This window comes from Numenius arquata, chromosome 24 (genome assembly GCF_964106895.1).
Source record: "Numenius arquata chromosome 24, bNumArq3.hap1.1, whole genome shotgun sequence".
Classification (NCBI taxonomy): Eukaryota; Metazoa; Chordata; class Aves; order Charadriiformes; family Scolopacidae; genus Numenius; species Numenius arquata.
Window position 1 is genome coordinate 7,299,864 of NC_133599.1, and position 18,106 is coordinate 7,317,969.

The 18,106-nt window shown below is 56.8% G+C and overlaps 1 protein-coding gene across 3 annotated transcripts in view; it reads right to left on the bottom strand.

Moving 5' to 3' along the window:
- Nucleotides 1-4,974: 4,974 nt before the first annotated feature.
- CACNA1S (calcium voltage-gated channel subunit alpha1 S) overlaps nt 4,975-18,106 on the bottom strand; it is a 50,685-nt gene continuing 37,553 nt past the window's right edge. For 2 of the 3 annotated variants that reach the window (XM_074163499.1, XM_074163498.1), the window contains 14 exons: nt 18,025-18,090; nt 17,396-17,487; nt 16,734-16,893; nt 16,104-16,231; nt 15,577-15,673; nt 14,088-14,190; nt 12,884-12,985; nt 12,638-12,762; nt 11,471-11,599; nt 7,768-7,967; nt 6,961-7,025; nt 6,367-6,476; nt 5,714-5,818; nt 4,984-5,465 (listed from right to left, as the gene is read on the bottom strand). In XM_074163499.1, coding sequence (XP_074019600.1) covers nt 5,205-5,465; nt 5,714-5,818; nt 6,367-6,476; nt 6,961-7,025; nt 7,768-7,967; nt 11,471-11,599; nt 12,638-12,762; nt 12,884-12,985; nt 14,088-14,190; nt 15,577-15,673; nt 16,104-16,231; nt 16,734-16,893; nt 17,396-17,487; nt 18,025-18,090 — 1,743 coding nt within the window. In that variant the 3' untranslated portion in view covers nt 4,984-5,204. Of the gene's footprint in view, nt 5,466-5,713; nt 5,831-6,366; nt 6,477-6,960; nt 7,026-7,767; nt 7,968-11,470; nt 11,600-12,637; nt 12,763-12,883; nt 12,986-14,087; nt 14,191-15,576; nt 15,674-16,103; nt 16,232-16,733; nt 16,894-17,395; nt 17,488-18,024; nt 18,091-18,106 lie in introns of all 3 variants that reach the window. The other variant, XM_074163497.1, reaches the window with a different exon arrangement.

Sequence of the window (18,106 nt, forward strand, 5' to 3'; positions counted from 1 at the left end):
CTGCTCACGGCTGTACTGGGCTGTTCCGGGCTGTACCAGGGCTCTGCAGGGACACACCGGGTTGTACTGGGTCTGTCCAGGGCATCTCCCGCTGGGGACAGCAGGAGAGCAGCCCAGGGTCCTGCAGGGTGGGTGCTGCCTGTCCTGGTGTGGAGGGACCCCCAGTGGCCTGGGGGGAGGCCGGGGAACGCGTCAGTCACCTGTCAGCCCAGTGCAGCCCAGTGCCGGCCCAGATCAGCAGAGTGTAGCCCAGTTCAGCTCAGCACATCCCAGTGCAGTCTGGTGCTGCCCAAGTATATCCCAGTGTAGCTCTGGTCTGGATCGGAGCCCTTTGCCAGCCCCGGGAGCACCCAGGCCACACAGAGGGTCTCATTCACCCCTGCCCTTCCCTGTCACAGAATCACAGACTCACAGAATGATACGGGGTCAGAAGGGACCTCTGGAGATCATCTCCTCCAACCCCCTGCCAGAGCAGGTCCACCCAGAGCAGGTTGCACAGGAATGTCTCCAGGTGGGTTTTGAATGTCTCCAGAGATGGAGACTCCACCACCTCCCTGGGCAGCCTCTTCCAGGGCTCTGCCACCCTCACAGGAAAGAAGTTCCCCCTCATGTTTAGATGGAACTTCCTATGTACAAGTTTGTGCCCATTTCCTCTTGTCCCGTCCCTGGGCACCACTGAAAAAAGACCGGCCCCATCCTCCTGACACCCACCCTTTAAGAATTTCTAGGCGTTGATCAGATCCCCCCTCAGTCTTCTCTTCTCCAGACTCAAAAGACCCAAGTCCCTCAGCCTTTCCTCCTAAGAGAGATGCTCCAGGCCCCTCATCATCTTTGTGGTCCCTCTGCTGTCCCCTCTCCAGCAGTTCCCCCTGTCCTTCTGGAACTGGGGAGCCCAGAACTGGACCCAGTGCTCCAGATGGGGCCTCCCCAGGGCAGAGCAGAGGGGCAGGATGACCTCCCTCCACCTGCTGGTCACACTCTTCCTGATGCCCCCCAGGATGCCATTGGCCTTCTTGGCCACAAGGACACATTGCTGGCTCATGGTTGTCCACCAGGACTCCCAGGTCTTTCTCCTCAGAGCTGCTCTCCAGCAGGTCAGCCCCCAACCTGTCCTGCTGCAGGGGGTTATTCCTCCCCAGGTGCAGCACCCTACACTTGCCCTTGTTGAAGTTCATCAGGTTCCTCTCTGCCCAACTCTCCAGCCTGTCGGGGTCTCGCTGGATGGCGGCACGGCCTTCTGGTGTGTCAGCCACCCCTCCCAGTTCTGTATCATCAGCAAACTTGCTGAGGGTACATTCCATCCCTTCATCCAGGTCATTGATGAATATATTGATGAGGACTGGACCCAGTACTGACCCCTGGGGAGCACCACTTGTTACGATCCTCCAACGAGATTCTGTGCCACTAATAACAACCCTCTGAGCTCTGTCTTTCAGCCAGTTCTCAATCCACCTCACTGTCCATTCATCTAACCCACACTTCCTAAGCTTATCTATGAGGATGCTGTGGGAGACGGTGTCAAAAGCCTTGCTGTCCCCGAGCCTCTGCCTGCCACCCAGCTCCTCTGTCCCCACCTGCAAACAGGAGAGGCTGGCAGCCAGCCTCACTGGCTTGGGTGCTACTGTGGGGGGACATTGGAGCTCTCCCTGTTCCTGCCTATGAGTGGGACACAGGGAGGGACATGATGTCCCTGTGACAGCCCACCCCTGCTGGCATGCAGCCCCTGGGCCACCCCCAGCTCCCTGCTACTGGACAAACACAGGGGCGTTGTGGCGGGGGGCTGGCAGAGGCAGCTCGTGGGCAGCGGGGCAGCCTGCGTGTAGCTGAGGGTGCGGGTGCTGCTGGGTGTGCACACAGGCGGAGGCAGGGGCGCTGAGCACAGCTGTCACCCCACACGCTGTCCCCAGCCACCCACCGCTGATGAGGCCACCATACGCTGAGGAGGGACACACCGTCCCACAAAGGTGTTAATGCCAGCCCTGCCTGGTTCCCAGGCCGAACCCTCCAGCCCCATGGTGCCGATGAAGGATGTTTGCAGCCTGCTTTGGGGTGCGGGTACTCGGTTTGGGACAGGGGACAGAAACCAGGTCCCTGCCCCTGCAAGGAGCAGCGCCTGGAGGAGGACAGAGGTGAATGACCAGCTCCAGTGCTTCTCTTCCCACATACTTGGCGTCACTCAAACACCTCCACGGCTTCACCTGGTCCCATCCCGGGGCTCTGCGGTGGGGGAGGGTGACACCATTGAGCAGCAGGAGCCAGCGCAGGGCAGTGCCGAGCTGGGTTCTCCTGCCAGAGCCACTGGGACTAGGGGGCTGGTGACCCTGTGGGTTGCCCAAGACTGTGGTGAGAGCTTGTCCCAAGAGGACAGGGGGTGAGGCTGACGGCATGGGCATGAGGAAAGTGCCCAGTTGCCAACACAGATCTCTAGCGTGGCTGTGGGGGCCAAGCAGGAAGCTGGGCACCCATGCAGCAGTGGTGCCCACAGGGCAACTGGCTCCATCCTATGAGCTGCTCTCAGGAGGCTAGTGAGGGGGACATGTCCATGGCCCATTAGGGAGCAGGACGCGGGACAGGCAGGTGCCAAGGAGCTGAAGAAGTCCTGTCCTGGCTTCCCTCAGTTGCCTTCACATTGCTGGGGCTGATGCCAGATGGACATGCTGCCCTGTGCAGTCAGCGCCTGTGCTGCCCAGGGACACAGGAAGCTTCTGGCTCAGCAGGAAAAAGCATCTCCCAGCCTGATGCAGGCGTGAGACCTCCAGGGGAACCCCAGCTCTGCAGGTCGGTGTTGATGTCAGGATGAACAGCGATGGAGCATGAGGTGAAACTGAGGCACGCTAAGGTTTGCTTTGAGGAGCCCAGACTGTGTCCTGGGAGAGGTTGCCCATCTGCTCTGGGACAGCCAAGACATGCCAGCATTGGTGGCCGATAGCTAATGAGTCAGAGATGTGCCCAGCATCTGCCCTCTGCTCTGGGGCCTGGATGCCTTCACCTCGAGCACTGTCCCTTCACGCTGTCTGCTCACGCTCCCCTCGAGGCTCCCAAGGTGCTAGGGCTACGTGCCACGTGTGCACAGAGCTCTGCACCCCGGGGCAGCTGCCTTGGCATCTGCTGGGATGGGTAAGTTCCAGGGAACCTCATGCTGGTTACAGCATAGTGGGGATGAGCAGGATACAGCCCGTCTGTTGTCCCACAAGGATGTAAGGAGATGGCTTTTCTCTTCTTTTGTCCCTGGGGGCTATGTTTGCAAGGACACCTGGGCCAGGAGGGACTTCCCACCCTGAACTGCCATTTTTTTTTGAGGCTGGACGATTCCCCACCAAAGCTCCAGACGGAGAGGGGTGGTGACCATGCTGTGGTGTTGCTGGTCCTGTCTTCCCACTCCCACCCTTGTGCCAGCGATGTCACAAGCCAGATCTATCCCCCAATTCAATTAGAAATCGACTCAATATAGACTCCCCCTCAGATGCTAGTTTGGGGCAAATCAGCCCCTGTGCAGCCCCAGACCCCAGAAGAGGGTGCAGAGGCACTGCCCCATCACCGCACTACGTCTGTCGGGTTCTCACACCACCAGAGTGTCACTCTTTGTGTTTGGAGTCCCCAGTGAGCACCCACCTGCTGTGGAAAGTGGCACACACAGTCCCGCACCTCACTAAAGGGATCAGGAAACCGTTTCCATTCACCTTAGAACTAATGAATGAAGCACGTCCCTGACATCCCCCCGGCAGAGCAGATGCCAGAGTCTCACTGGCAACCACCCGGCGTCCCTTCCACAGGAGCGGGTGGACGTGTTTGTGAGCACGTGCATGCGTGTAAGGGGGTGTACATCCCGCCCCAGAGCAGCGAAGCAAGAGCAAGCAATGCAGTGGCTGCCCCTATGCCATCCCTGCTGATTGCCTGCATCCCCTCAGGGGAAAGCTGTCCGTGCCGCCATGTCCCCAGCACAAGATGGGCTCTCAGGCTGCAGCTGGAGCTCAGCAACAGCCACTTTTCTTTTATTAAGTTAACAAATAAATGCCCTGCTGGAGAGCAGGCAAGCTCTATTGATTCAGCACCTCCCCTGGGACCTATCAGTTTGCTGCATTTTAATATAAATTAGGCAAGGCAGAGCCCTGCGTTGCCCAGTTTGGCTGGGCTGTGGGGCCTCTGGAGCAAGACCCCGGCAAAGAGATGGCCTGGGGAGCTGGGGCTGCCCCAGTGCTCGCTTGGCACCCAGACCCCACTGGGGGCACTGAGGTCTATAAAGTGAAACCCCTGGGCAGACCCGTTCCTGGAGAGGAACTTCAGCTGCCCCGTGACACCAGGCAGCAGTGGGCAGTGCACAGGCAGCGCTGGCACCACCACTCAGCAAGCGCTGTGCTCCCTGTGCTCTCCTGGATGTGGCAGCTCCAGCCTGTCCCCAGCAGAGCAGTGAGGCTGGATGAGACCCTCCTGTGGGCCAGGCTGAGTGGTGGGTGCCCAAGCCTGAGGGTGCTGTTTGGAGATATCTGAAGTGACTGCCTCTTGGTTAGTCCCAGGGCTGCTGCGCTGACCTGGACATGCTCTCATGCCTCTGCTCCATCCCCAGTTTCTTACCCAGCCGGGAGAGTGAGCCAAGAAGCTCCCAGGCCCCACTCTGGTGCAAAGGTGTCTGCTGTCCCAGCCCAAGGTAGATCTGCCCAAGCCACTTGTTCTCCTCCCTGCAGGACAGGCTTGGGTGCAAGCAGGAGAAATAGGCTCCAGCAGAAACATAAGGATGCTGGGGTCCAGCTGCTGGGATACCAGGAGACCCTCAGAGCTTGACACTCTCAAAATGGCTGGCTGAGGCATGAGCCTCAAGGACAGACCTCCCCTCAGCACGGGGACTGGAGGCTGCCAGCTGAATCACTGCCAGCTCTGGCTACATGTGGTCTTGCCTGCACAGCCCCAGGCTGGGTTAGACAGAGAGCAGCCATGGGCACAGGCTGTGCAGGCAGAGAAAGGAGGGGACAGGGAGATCCACAGAGTCACACAGCAAGAACACTTTAATGACCTGTCCAGCTCTCGCAAGACCCTGCTGGGACAGCATTATCCCGTCCTGCACCAGCATCCTGGAGACCCAGCCCAAACATCCTCCTGCAGCCGGACAGAGAGCTCCAGGACCGCAGGCAGAGAGGGGGAGCAGTTTGGCATTGCTCCAGTAACCCCCCTGCAGGGACCATGCCCACTGGGCTGCATCGGCAGGTGGCTCACAGGCGAGTGGCAGCCATGGTCTTCTTGGAGAGGGCTGCACTGAGCCCTGGGGAGCTGGCTGGTGATGTGGCCGAGGTGTCCTGGCGGGCAGAGCCAGTTTTTGTGGCCTGCAGTGTTTCTCTTCCCTTTAGCAGCTCCACAGCTGCTTTTTCCACTTCATCCATCTCCAGCTGGGTGCTGGCCACCATCTCATCCCTGGTCACTGCTATGAAGGACGGGTCACGAGCCAGAGCCACAAGGCCCCCGGAGATCAGAGCCTGCAGCAGAGCATGCAGTCACAGCCCAGTGTGTGCTCACTCGGTAGCAGTGTCCCTGGCTGCAGGCAGCCCACCCTCACCCCCTCCTCCCTGCTGCCCTCTGCGCTGACACACACCTGCTCCTCATCCTTGTAGCTAAGCTTTGCCCTCCAACCTCCCAACTTGGCACGAGCCTGGCACCCCTGCCAGCCCCTTTCACTCGCTGGCAGCCCTGCCTTTCACCCTGCCGGGCTGTGCCCCTGCCTTACCTCCTGAATGAGGAAGGTGATGGCCGGGGTGGAGGATGTGCTCGGGTCACCGTTTTCACCTTTGGGGTAGCCTGAGCTGGATGCTGTTCTCATCACAGTGCCATCCTCTCCAGGCAGCTAGGAGAAAGGAGCAAAGAGCTGCAGCCTGGGCTTGGGCAATGCTCCCATGTTAATCTGGGGGCTGTAGGTACTGTACCCAGCTTGGACATGCACTCACATCCTGCTAAAGCTCCTGGGTCCAGGGCACCACCCGTAATGGGACCAGCAGGGCCATGTGGGCAGAGAGAGCTGGGAACCACCCATTATCTCCTGCTCTGGCACTTGCCAGGCGATGAGGCACTGTCCTGAGCCAAGGGCATCCAGGGGAGTGTGGGAGCAAACCTGACGCACCCCTATTTTCTACTCTGGCTCTGGAGGCAGCTGGGGAGCCAGAGAGATGAGCATCCCATGCCCGCTGCAGCAACGGGGTAGGGGCTTGGCTCTTTCCCTGGCCTGCTCAGAAAGGAAAGCTCCAGCAAAGCTCCCCTTCATCGTGGGGAGCCCTAGAGACGAGCTCCAACCCAACATGGCTGTGACAGCCTTTCCCAGAAGGGGAGGCAGGCTCACCCGCGTCCTCCACCTTGCTGCCTGTGGACATACATTGCCCCCTTTACCTCCTCGGGAAAAAGATGCAGCCCTGATGATGGGTGACCCCCTGAGGTGGCCCCTCGCCTCCTCTTCAGCCTCCGTTGCAGCCTCTCCATGGGTAAGGGGTGGTTGTGCTCTGGGAGAAGGAAAGGTGAGGGAACATCAGATAGGCACAAGAACAAAGACACCACTGCCACCCAGAGCAGGGGGTTAACTAGACTGGGGGAACCAAAGGGGTTACGGGTCCAGGAACAGTCAAAGTCCCAGTGCCTGTCCACTGCCCCGTGCTGCCTCCTCACTCCCAGCTGGGAAGGAGAAGTTCCTGTTCATGGAAACGAATATGGTCTTGTGGCCCTGCTGCCCAGGGATGGCCAGTCCTCCCCCAGCCTGAGGCACTGGCTTCATGCTCCACCACCCCCAAGGGTGGGAAGGTAGGAAAAGGGACTCCTGCAGCTCCCCGGACAGGTCCTGCTGTGCTCAGAGCTCTCAGCTAACCTCCAAGTTTTTGGGGTCTGCGTCTCCTCCTCCTGCCTGCCGATATCAGCCCCTGTTGTAGGAGGACTGCCCTGGTCCTTGGGCTGGTCTAGATCCCCTAGAAGAGGAATAATACTGAGACTCACCCCGTGCTGGTCGCCTGGGTACTGCTGGCACTGTCTTTCTCAGCACCTCATCCTCATACTCCATCCTGGCAAGGACAAGCAGGTGGGTCAGCCTGAGCAGGGATCACATGTGGAGACCAGCTCCACCCAGGGGTGCAACCCTCCCCACCTTCTCCACCCTGGGGAATGCAGCTGGGGTGGAGGGGCACCTGGGACAGATGAACAGGGAGGAGATCCTAAAAAGTAGGATTAAGTACATCCTCTTACATTGGTAACCCTTGTCCCTTCTACCTGTGCCCAGGCAAGTGCTGGTGGCCCCTAACTGAGCCTTGGCACTCAGAGATTGGTGGGGAAGTGGGAAGGGTCATTTCTGAGATCCCATTTCTGAGGCCCTGCTGTCCACCTCAGTCCTCAAGGCACCCAGACGGAGCGATGGGAAGAAGGGCGGTTAGGAAGTCACACGCTCTGACGTGTGGAGCCACACACCAGCCCTGGAGCTACCCTGCATGTTCTGGGGACATCTCTGGGAGTGCCAGGCTGGGGTGTCTGCCCTCTCTGTCCCCTTGCCTGGGCCCCGGCTCATACCCCAAGGGCGGAAGCTCCTGTGTCCATGGAGACACTTCCATGGCCAGCTCTTGATTCCTTGCCTAGTCTGCAGGGACCTCGCTTCTGCAACTCCATTGCTTCTCCAGACCTTACCCATCCATGAAGAGCCGCTGGGCAACACCAACGTGCAGCCAGCTGCCAGCACAGCTCCACTAAGAGTCGCCAGGCACGGCCCAGCTCTGCCCCTCCTCGCCTGCCCACGCAAGGCTCACCAGCCCTTACCCCTCCAGCCAGTCATTGCTGTTGGCGTTGTTGACGTTGCTGTTGCCTTCCTGGGGGAAGTCATCGAGGAAGACGGGGGAATCAAGATCCTCGCTGCCCACCTCCGTGAACTGCAGGGGCCTCTGGCTGGCCACGTGGGGCTGCAGGGGGCTGCTAGGCTCCAGGAAACTGTCAACCTGGCCAAACAAGCCACCCGTCCTCTGCAACCAACAGGGAGGGCATCAGGGGAGGTCTGGAGCTCCGGGGCTATTCCCATGGGAGGAGACATATGGGGGTGAGCATGAGAACAGCAATCTCTCTTCTCATCTCTCTGCTCGGGCCTTGCGGATTGCATGGTTTCAAAAGCCTCATTGTCCAGCTGGGAAAACTGAGGCACTGAGGGGCAACGCGGGAGCACTGGGACAAGAGCCAGCCCTGTGCATGACAAAATCTTGCCACCTCCATGCGACAGCCTGAGCAGGTGGCACCTCTGGCCACAGCAGGAGTAACAACCCCGCAACAGCATAGCTGCCCAGGCTGTCTCAAAGACTCCCAGGGAGCGGAAAATGAATCTGTTCGTGCTCTGGTGATGATGACACCTGAGCTGTCCTGCCTTAACCTGGCAGAAGGTGTCCATGGGGCCCTCCAAACCTGTGGGTAAACATTCAGCAAACCCCCCTCCAGGCAAATGAGTCCTTTTGCAAAGGAGAAACTGAGGCAGAGAGCAGGTTGCCCAGGATGACTCAACCAGGATGCCCTCATGCTCAGGGAGAGGAAAGAATCACAGAATCACAGAATCTTCATGGTTGGAAGGGACCTTTGAGATCATCGAGTCCGACCACAAAAAAAAAAAAAAAAAAACCCAACAAAACCCCCCCCCACCAAACAAACAGACACAAACCAACAATCTCGGGCACTAGAGCATGCCCTGAAGTGCCACGTCTACACATTTCTTAAGTACCTCCAGGGATGGTGACTCCACCACCTCCCTGGGCAGGCTGTTCCAGTGCCTGACCACCTTCCCAGTAAAGTCATTCTTCCCAATATCTAATCTAAACCTCCCCTGCCCCAACTTCAGACCATTTCCTCTGCTCCTGTCATTATTCCCTTGGAGAAGAGGCCAACACCCACCTCTCTACACCCTCCTTTCAGGGAGTTGTAGAGGGCAATGAGGTCTCCCCTCAGCCTCCTCTTCTCCAAACTAAACATGCCCAGTTCCCTCAGCCTCTCCTCGTGTGACTTGTTCTCCAGACCCCTCACCAGCTTGGTGGCCCTCCTCTGGACACGCGCCAGCAGCTCCATGTCCTTCCTGGAGTGAGGGGCCCAGAACTGAACACAGCACTCGAGGTGAGGCCTCACCAGTGTCGAGTACAGAGCCACCATCACTGCCCTGCTCCTGCTGGCCACGCTGTTCCTGATACAGGTCAGGATGCTATTGGCCTTCTTGGCCACCTGGGCACACTGCTGGCTCATGTTCAGCCGGCTGTCCACCAACACCCCCAGGTCCTTTTCTGCTGGGCAGCTTTCCAGCCACTCTGCCCCCAGCCTGTAGCGTTGCCTGGGGTTGTTGTGACCGAAATGCAGGACCTGGCACTTGGCCTTATTAAACCTCATCCCATTGGCCTTGGCCCATCGATCCAACCTGTCCAGGTCCCTCTGTAGAGCCTGCCGACCCTCAAGCGGATCAACACTCCCACCTCGTTTGGTGTCATCTGCAAACTTACTGAAGGTGCACACAGTCCCCTTATATAGTTCATCAATAAAGATATTAAACAAGACTGGCCCCAAAACTGAGCCCTGAGGGACACCACTGGTGACCAGGCACCAACTGGATTTCACCCCGTTAATTACAACTCCCTGGGCACGGCCATCCAGCCAGTTTTTTACTCAGTGAAGAGTACACTTGTCTATGCCATGATTCGCCAGCTTCTCCAGGAGAGCGCTGTGGGGGACGGTGTCAAAGGCCTTACCAAAGTCCAGGTAGACAACGTCCACAGCCTTCCCCGCATCGAGAAGGCGGGTCACATGGTCATAGAAAGAGATCGAGTTGGTTAAGCAGGATCTCCCTTTCATAAACCCATGCTGGCTGGCCCTGATCCCTTGGCTGCCCTGCACTTGCCGTGAGAGCTCACTCAAGGTGATCCTCTCCGTGATCTTTCCCGGTACCGAGGTCGGGCTGACAGGCCTATAGTTTCCCGGATCCTCCTTCCAGCCCTTCTTGTAGATGGGCGTCACACTGGCCACCCTCCAGTCATCTGGTACCTCTCCTGTTGACCAGGATTGTTGATAGATAATGGAGAGAGGCTTGGTGAGCTCTCCCGCCAGCTCCCTGAGTACCCTTGGGTGAATCCCATCCAGCTCCATGGACTTATGCGTGTCCAGGTGCATAAGCAAATCATTAACTACTTCCTCCTGGATTACAGGGGGGTTGTTCTGCTCTCCATCCTTATCTTCCAGCCCAGGAGGCTGAACACCCTGGGGATAGCTGGTCCGACTATTGAAGATGGAGGCAAAGAAGGCATTAAGTATCTCAGCCTTCTCCTCGTCCTTGGTCGCAATGTTTCCCCCATCATCCAGGAAGGGATGGAGATTCTCCCTGACTCTCTTTTTGTTGACGTATTTCTAAAAACCTTTTTTGTTGTCCCTTATATTAATGGCCAGGCTGAGTTCCAGCTGGGCTTTTGCCTTCCTAATTTTTAATCTGTATAACCTAACGAGATCTCTGTACTCCTCCTGAGTTGCCTGCCCCTTCATCCAGAGGTGGCAAACCCTCCTTTTTTCCCTAAGTCCCATCAAAAGCTCTTTGTTTATCCAGGCTGGCCGTTTTCCCCGCCCTTTAATTTTGCGCCTCATGGGGACAGCCTGCTCCTGGGCCTTTTGGATTTCCTTCTTGAAGAGCGTCCAGCCTTCCTGGACCCCTTTGCCCCGCAGGATTATCTCCTAAGGGACTCTCCCAACCAGGATTCTGGACAGGCTAAAGTCTGCCCTCCGGAAGTCCGAGGTGGAGGTTTTGCTAACCCCCTTCCTTACCTCACTAAGAATTGAAAACTTGACCATTTCATGATCACTAAGCCCAAGACGACCTCCGACCTCCACATCTCCCACTAGCCCTTCTTGTCAGCCCTTTCCTTCCTTGTGAAAAGTAGGTCTAGCGAGGCGCCTCCCCTGGTAGGTCGTCCTACCAGTTGTGTCAGGAAGTGATCTTCCATACACTCAAGGAACCTCCTAGCCTGCCTGCTCTCTGCTGTGTTGTATTTCCAGCAGATATCCGGTAGGTTGAAGTCCCCAACCAGAACAAGGGCTGGCGATTGCAAGACTTCAGCCAGCCGCTTATAGAATACTTCATCAACCTGCTCGTCCTGGTTGGGTGGTCTATAGCAGACTCCCAGCACAAAATCACCCTTCTTAGCCATCCCCTTCATCCTTACCCATAAACACTCAACTTCATCGTCACTGGAATCTACAGTCAAAACACTCCCGAATGTACAGAGCCACACTCCCGCCTCTCCTTCCTTGCCTGTTCTTTCTGAGGAGCTTATAGCCACTCATCGCAGAAGTGCTGATCGGTCCTTGTGGTCCACACTGCCTGTGAAGGTCAGGCTCACCTCTGTGGACTGTCTTCCAGCTGCTGGTAGCCATGCTGACCCACCATCCATACATTGAAATGGGGGCTGTGTGGGACCACCGCCACCACCACCTGTTGTGCCCTGAGGGCTGCACTCACCCTATATATCCCTTCCTCGATGGCAGCCTCCACCATTGCTCTTTCCAGCTCTTCCTCAGCAGTCAGGTCCCCAGAAATGGCCCGATGTATTTCAGGAGCAGCTTCTTCTTCAATGCTCCTCAGCCCAGCCTGGCGGGGACAAGAAGGCATGGCTGGATCTGGCCTGGCCCCACCACCCCTCTCACTTTGGGCTTTGGAGGGGGAAACGTGATGAAGCATGCTCACCTGGTAAGCCATGCTGCCCTGCCAGGTCTCCTACCAGGGGCAGGACCTGGGTCGCCCTGCAACTGGCTGGCTCTGTGCTTGGTGAAACAGCTTCTGGGCTAATGCTATCCCACAAAAGGATATGCTAAGAGCAGCCTGACAAAGGGAGATGCCCGACGGACAGCTGTGCCTTTGACCCTGATCTTGAGTTAACTGAGCTGGGGCCTTGGCTCTTTTCCTTGCCTTGCACCTTTGGGACCTGGTCTTTTATCTCTACAAGGTGAGGAGAGGCTGAGGACATCCCAGCTGCTCTGGCCAGGCACACAAATCCTCTCCCATCCCACCCTGACAGCATCCTTCATGGCTGCTCTGCAGGCTTCTCTGGCTGCAGTGGTCCTGCTCAAGGTCAAGCACATCGCTCGCTCTCCACCCGATGTTGCACTGGGCAATGAGAGATGATACAGAGAGCACCAGGCACACAGAACTACCCGCGACTCTGCTAAGGTGAGGAAAGGAACAAGGTCCTAGGAATGGAGAAGATTAGGTCAATAAGGACCTGGATGGACAGCATTCCACCCAGACGTTGGTCTGTTGTGGGGTTTTCTAGGTCTTAAAACTGCCTGGTAAGGCATCAGACCCTGCTGAGCTCTCTCTGTGGCCCAAGTCAGTGGGTCAGAGAGTCAAAAATTTCCTTTGTTTCCAGAGTCACCTGCACTATGGAGACTAAGGTCACCCTGAGTGGTGGAGGGCTCGTTGCCAGTTCAGTGCTGGTTCTCCTGGAGCCACTTCATTTTCCCAGCCTAAGGCACAGAGGTCCCTATGTGTCATTGCAGGTCTGTCTCTCTAAGTCACCCTGGACTTTCCTGAGCTGGGGGAAGCCTCTTCCCTGATCTGCAGAGCCACCACAACCTGCCCGCCCCCAAGGAAGGGTCACCCTTCCAGGACCACCTACACACTACCAACCTGGATCTCCACAGGGTTCTTCTTGGGCCGGTACCCATAATACTCCTCCTGGCGCTTCATGAACTTCCTGAAATGCTCTTGGATGAGGAAAGTAGCATAGAATTTGCCTACTGTCACTTCATCATCTACAGGGAAGGATATGAAGCTGACAATGCTGCCTCTCACAAGGCCCCGAGTTGTCAGAGCAGCTGAGACCCCGACCAGGTGTCGCTCTGCCCCTCTCAGAAACACGACCAGGTGACATGCCTCCAATAGGTGGGATGACCTGGTCCAAAAGCTTCATACTCGTTCGCTTCCAGATTTTTTTGATAATGGCTCTGAGCTCCTCATTGGCCTGCTCAAAGTTACCTGTGAGAAAAGACAGCAGGACAGTGGTTCATTCCCAGGGGAACATGAACGTGAGTTAAGACAAAGCATGTGAAAACCTGGCCAGACTCCTCCAGGGTGTGACAGCTCCTCTCCAGCCTCTGCACCCAACAAAAATGAGCTTTGTAAGAATGAGGCTTTGATTTTAGCAAAAAACCTTTAACTATAGAGTGAGTTAGACCTGGTAAACAGGTGCAACATTATTGCCACCATCTCTGTTCTGGTGATAAACAACCTCCCCTTTGGTGCTCTCACAGCCTTTACCATTCCTGCTCACCTACAATCCCAGTCTGTCCCCATGTGTGCTCCAAGATCTCCCATGCTCCTCACAGGGCTTCCTGCGCTGTGCTTGAGGCCACGTTCTCCACCCCAGCTGGAGGGAAGGTACCTATGCCACACTGCTGGAAGATGCCAGCCCCAGCGGCCCACCACTGCCCAGCCTCGCCTCCTGCCAGAGCTGGCTGCCCCAGCCCAGCCAGAGCTGCTCCTGTGATGCTGCCTCACCCACCGGCAACAAGCCAGTGTGGCATCTTCCCAAAGAAGGGCTTTGCAAACTATGCTGCTGGCAAGGAAGGGGTTGAATGCAACTCCACCCCAGCACTGCTAAATGCAAAGACGATCCATCCCCTTCCAGTGCAGTCTGAGATTGTAAATACACGGGGAAATGAAACTGAAGCAGGTGGTGCAATGCTGGGGCAGGGCACACTCAACAGTGCAGGAAGGGAGGCTGCAGGCTGTGCATTGGGCAGGGGCTTGGAACCGCGTCAGGATCACTCTGGAGCTGTTCAGGGTGAAGTTAAGCAGCTGGGGTGGCATTGGTTCACTCTTCAGGGCTGCAACACCTGTGCCTGCAACTAATAACGTCCTCCAGGCTTAGCCTGAGCAGCCCCATCCACGTGCCCATGGTCTCTGGTCCAATGAGATAATTAATATCACGAAGCCAAGGGTTGCACCAGAGGATCTAGCCCCATAGGCAAGTGCCCTGAGGTACGCGGACAGAGTGGGAGAACGGTGTTTGACTAGCGTCCTGCAGCACAAGGAGACAGCCCCCCCGCATCAGGCTGCAGACAGGAGCATCACTTACCTTCTGTCTTGATCTTGAGGGCTGTCCTCACCAGGGCAAAGAGGGTTGCATTGAAGGTGACGGTGCCATCGCTGTTCAGGGGCATGTTCATGCACACTAGACGCTGCACAGCAAACCAACAACCAACAACTGTCACCCCAGCTGGCAGAGCAGGCTGGCAGCTCCCTGCAAACACACAGCCCGTCCTGGCCGGAGAGCAGTCACACTGGCAGGGGAGAGGCTCTGCTCGGGGCACTGAGCTGCCGGCCAAGGAGTCCTCCCACCTCTACTCACCCTGCCCAGGCCCATGGGGTTCTGCACCACCACTTAGGAGCACATGGGCCAGGGGCAGCCACAACACCCATCCTAATCAGCCAGCTAAAACAGACCAAGCTGAGGGGAGAGCCAGGTCAGAGATGTGGAAATAACCCAAACTATGGGGCAGCGGTGTCATGGAAGAAAATGATAGAATCAGAGAATCATTTAGGTTGGAAAAGACCTTTAAGATCATCAAGTCCAACTGTAAACCTAACACTGCCAAGTCCACCACTAAACCATGTCCCTCAGCACCACATCTACTTGTGTTTTAAATACCTCCAGGGATGGTGACTCAATCACTGCCCTGGGCAGCCTGTTCCAGTGCTGGACAAACCCTTTCTGTGAAGAAATTTTTCCTAATATCCAATCTAAATCTCCCCTGGTGCAACTTGAGGCCATTTCCTCTCATCCTATCACTTGCTACTTGGGAAAAGAGACCAGCCCCCACCTCGCTACACCCTCCTTTCAGGCAGTTGTAGAGAGCGATAAGGTCTCCCCTCAGCCTCTGTTTCTCCAGGCTGAACAATCAGGCAGCAAGAGACACAGCGTTGCTCTCAAGGAGATGGGAATCATTCTGTCTTGTGCTTCCCCCTGCTGCCACAAGGGATTTGGGGATCAAACCTCCTAATGACTTTGCCCAAGACCCACACGGGTTTACACCAGTGCCTGAGCCCCTGCTTCTGTGGTTTACACATTAGCCTCACACAGGCAGAATGAACTAAGCCAGGAAAAGTGTACTTATGCCTACAGAGCTGGTGTTACCAGCTCCCTCAGTGCTATCAGCCCTTGCAAACAAACTTCTACAGCCCAGTTGACCTGGCCAGGTACTCAGGCCCAGCACTGCCCTCCTGCACCAGATGCAGATGTGGCTTGAGAGTCCCACTGCACTGAGGGCTCCAGGCCAGGCAGAGAGCAGACCACCAGTGCCATCCCCCTTGGTGTTGGGGTAAGCACAGGCAAGTCCTAATCTTCAGGAGCCTGAAACACATCAACTCCATGCAGGTTAACAGCATCTCTCCTTGCCCCCAGAATACTCCCCTCCATTAAACATGAGGGGTCAGAGCCTCCCTACGAACCACGACACTGGGAAGCTGGCTGGCCTGTCACCCTCAGCCTCCCTGGGGAGGATGCAGAGACGCTCTGGGGAACGTGTCCCTGTGCCCACACACCCTGCCACCCTCTTGGCTCTTACCTTACAAGCTACACGGTGCGGGCAGAACTTCCCAAAGCCCAGGGGAGGCTGGATACGCCTCAGCAGAGTCACTACATCCAAGTGTTTGATTCTGCCCCTGCAAAGGCAACAAACTGCATCAGCAGTGTGGTGACAGTCATGGCAGTGGTTCAGGCAGGGGCTGGGTGGGTTCATCCCTGTGGCCCGTCCTGTGCCCCTGTGGTGGGTAAATCCCTACACTTCCCTATGCTCCCCTTGGGGGTAGCAGCTGTTCCCTGTGGCAACGGCCAGCAGATAAAGGGGTGCAGTGGCACAGGAAGAGTTGGCAGCATCACCTGGGTTGGATGAAGAGAGGACTGCAAGTCTTGTGTCCCCAGACAACCTGATGGCTTGTATCAGCCCTGGAATACGCTGGCAAGTCCACATCCACCTCTGAGATGCTAGGATCTAACTCTTTGACAGTGCCACAGCTCACGCTGCCATGTGTATCTCAGGGAAGCCCACCCCATGGACCATCCCCTGTGTGCCACTCACCCCCTGTCACTCACTTGGCATCAGGGTCGTATTCAGCCCAGATCCGTTTGAACTCATCCAGGTGATGGGGCCCAAGGATGGACCAGTCGCGTGTGAGGTAGTCAAAGTTGTCCATGATGACAGCCACAAAGAGGTTAATGATCTGAGAGCAGAGCAGCGGGTGTGAAGTACACAAGTTAGGGCAGGGCCAAGCATTCAGCAAGTCCCTGGGCAGAGAGACAGGGAAGCACGGAGCAGGGCCCAGGCCACATGAGAACGCAGGCAGACGTGCTCAGGAGAAGGGGCTTGGGTTCCCCTGAAGCCAGGGGATGCTGTGCGCCACCCCATGCAGGGAAGAGCATCCAACCCAAGGAGATCATGCGAAACGCTGCAGCAGGCACAGGACATCTCTTCCCTCTCCACCCTTGCAAGAGCCAACACAGACACATCTGCACATGGCGGGTGTGGGAAGGAAGCAGTGGTGGATCCTGGGCCCCACAGGAGTGCAGTGCCAGATTTACAGCATGGTTGGGTAGACGGGCTCATGCCCCTCGGAAAAGGATGCTGTGGGCTCAGCCCCATGAGATGCAAGGCTAACTCAACACCAGGGGCTGCCTAGGGCCAGGACAGAGGTGCCAAAGGGAGCCCCATGGGAGCCGGCATACCAGGAAGGCACAGAGCATGTAGAAGCTGATGAAATAGAAGTAGGCGAAGCCCGTGCCGCAGGTGTACTCCTCGCCCTCAGCAAAGTCTGACTCAGGGTCGCACTGCTTGCCATAGCTGCAGTCCAGCAGGATCTCCTGCCAGGCCTCGCCGGTCGCACACCTGGGGAGAGGGGACGCCTGCTGGTCCCTGCCCGTCCTGGACATGAGCTGGGCACACAGGGGGGGCTGTGGCCAGCCCAGTGCACAGGGGAATGGGGAGCCGCTGGGAAAGGAGCAGTCAGGATCCTGGGCTTGCTGTGCTGCTGTGGGGAGTCTCCTATTGAAAGCTCCGAAGTGAAGTGTTTGGAGTCAAGGAAACCCTTGGGCTGAGCTCTTGCTTCCCTTTGAGCTTCCTCACAATTCACAAATTAAAATCCAGTCTGGGCAAGAAGCATCCAGAATAGAAACCCCAAAGTGCCCCTCTCTCCTGCAGCCCAGCCACACCAGGCAAACAGACAGCCACTCCTGAAGTGCTTCCTCTGCTGCAAGAGATTTTTCTGTAGGGCAAAAAAGAAAGGAACTACAGAAATGTTGGTCTCCCTCACTTCAAGCTGGTGGGCTCCCCTGCTGACTCTAAACCCAGCTCCCTTCTGTAGCTGCTCGCTTGCGAAGACAAGACTTACCTGAAAAGCAGCAGCACAGCTTGTGGAAAGGTTTGGAAATTGTTGTTTCGGTTGATTTGGGTCCCATCCACCATGGCGATCTTCCCAAACATCTGTAAGTCACATTGTCAGATCTCCAGCATGCTTTCTCAGGCACCGGCCACCCACCAGGGCACTCCTGTACCTCAGTTCCTCTTCCTCTTGTTTGCTTGGCTTTGGGTGTCCCCAAAAGAGACTGAGAACGGGGTGTGGGTGATCTGGGGCTCGTGAGCTCCTTGGACATTCCTGCCTATGCTGAAAATGCCCCTGTCTACACTGCACTTCATTTGGGCCAAGGAGACAAAGTCTTATGAACCAGGCGCAAAGACTCGTGACTCTGTGTCTAGGTTGTGCCATTGACTCCCCAAGTGCCATTGACTGCATGCTTCAGCTGCCCGAGCTGCAGTCTGGGGATTCAGTTAGGGTTAGGGTTAGGGGGAGGCTGCTAGGGCTGTAAGTATCCTTGGAGAGCAGGGTAAAATGGTGCCATCATGTGCAAAGTCCCAGGGAGCACCTGGCAGAGGACCTAGTCCCTCTCCATCCCACCTCCCCAGATGCTACCAGGCTCATGGCATCTGCTCAAGACCAAATCCCACCCCTGTGCCTCTCACCTGCATCCCGATCACAGCATAGATGAAAAAAAGCATCACAATCAGCAGGGCTACGTACGGCAGAGCCTGTTGACAAAAGGAC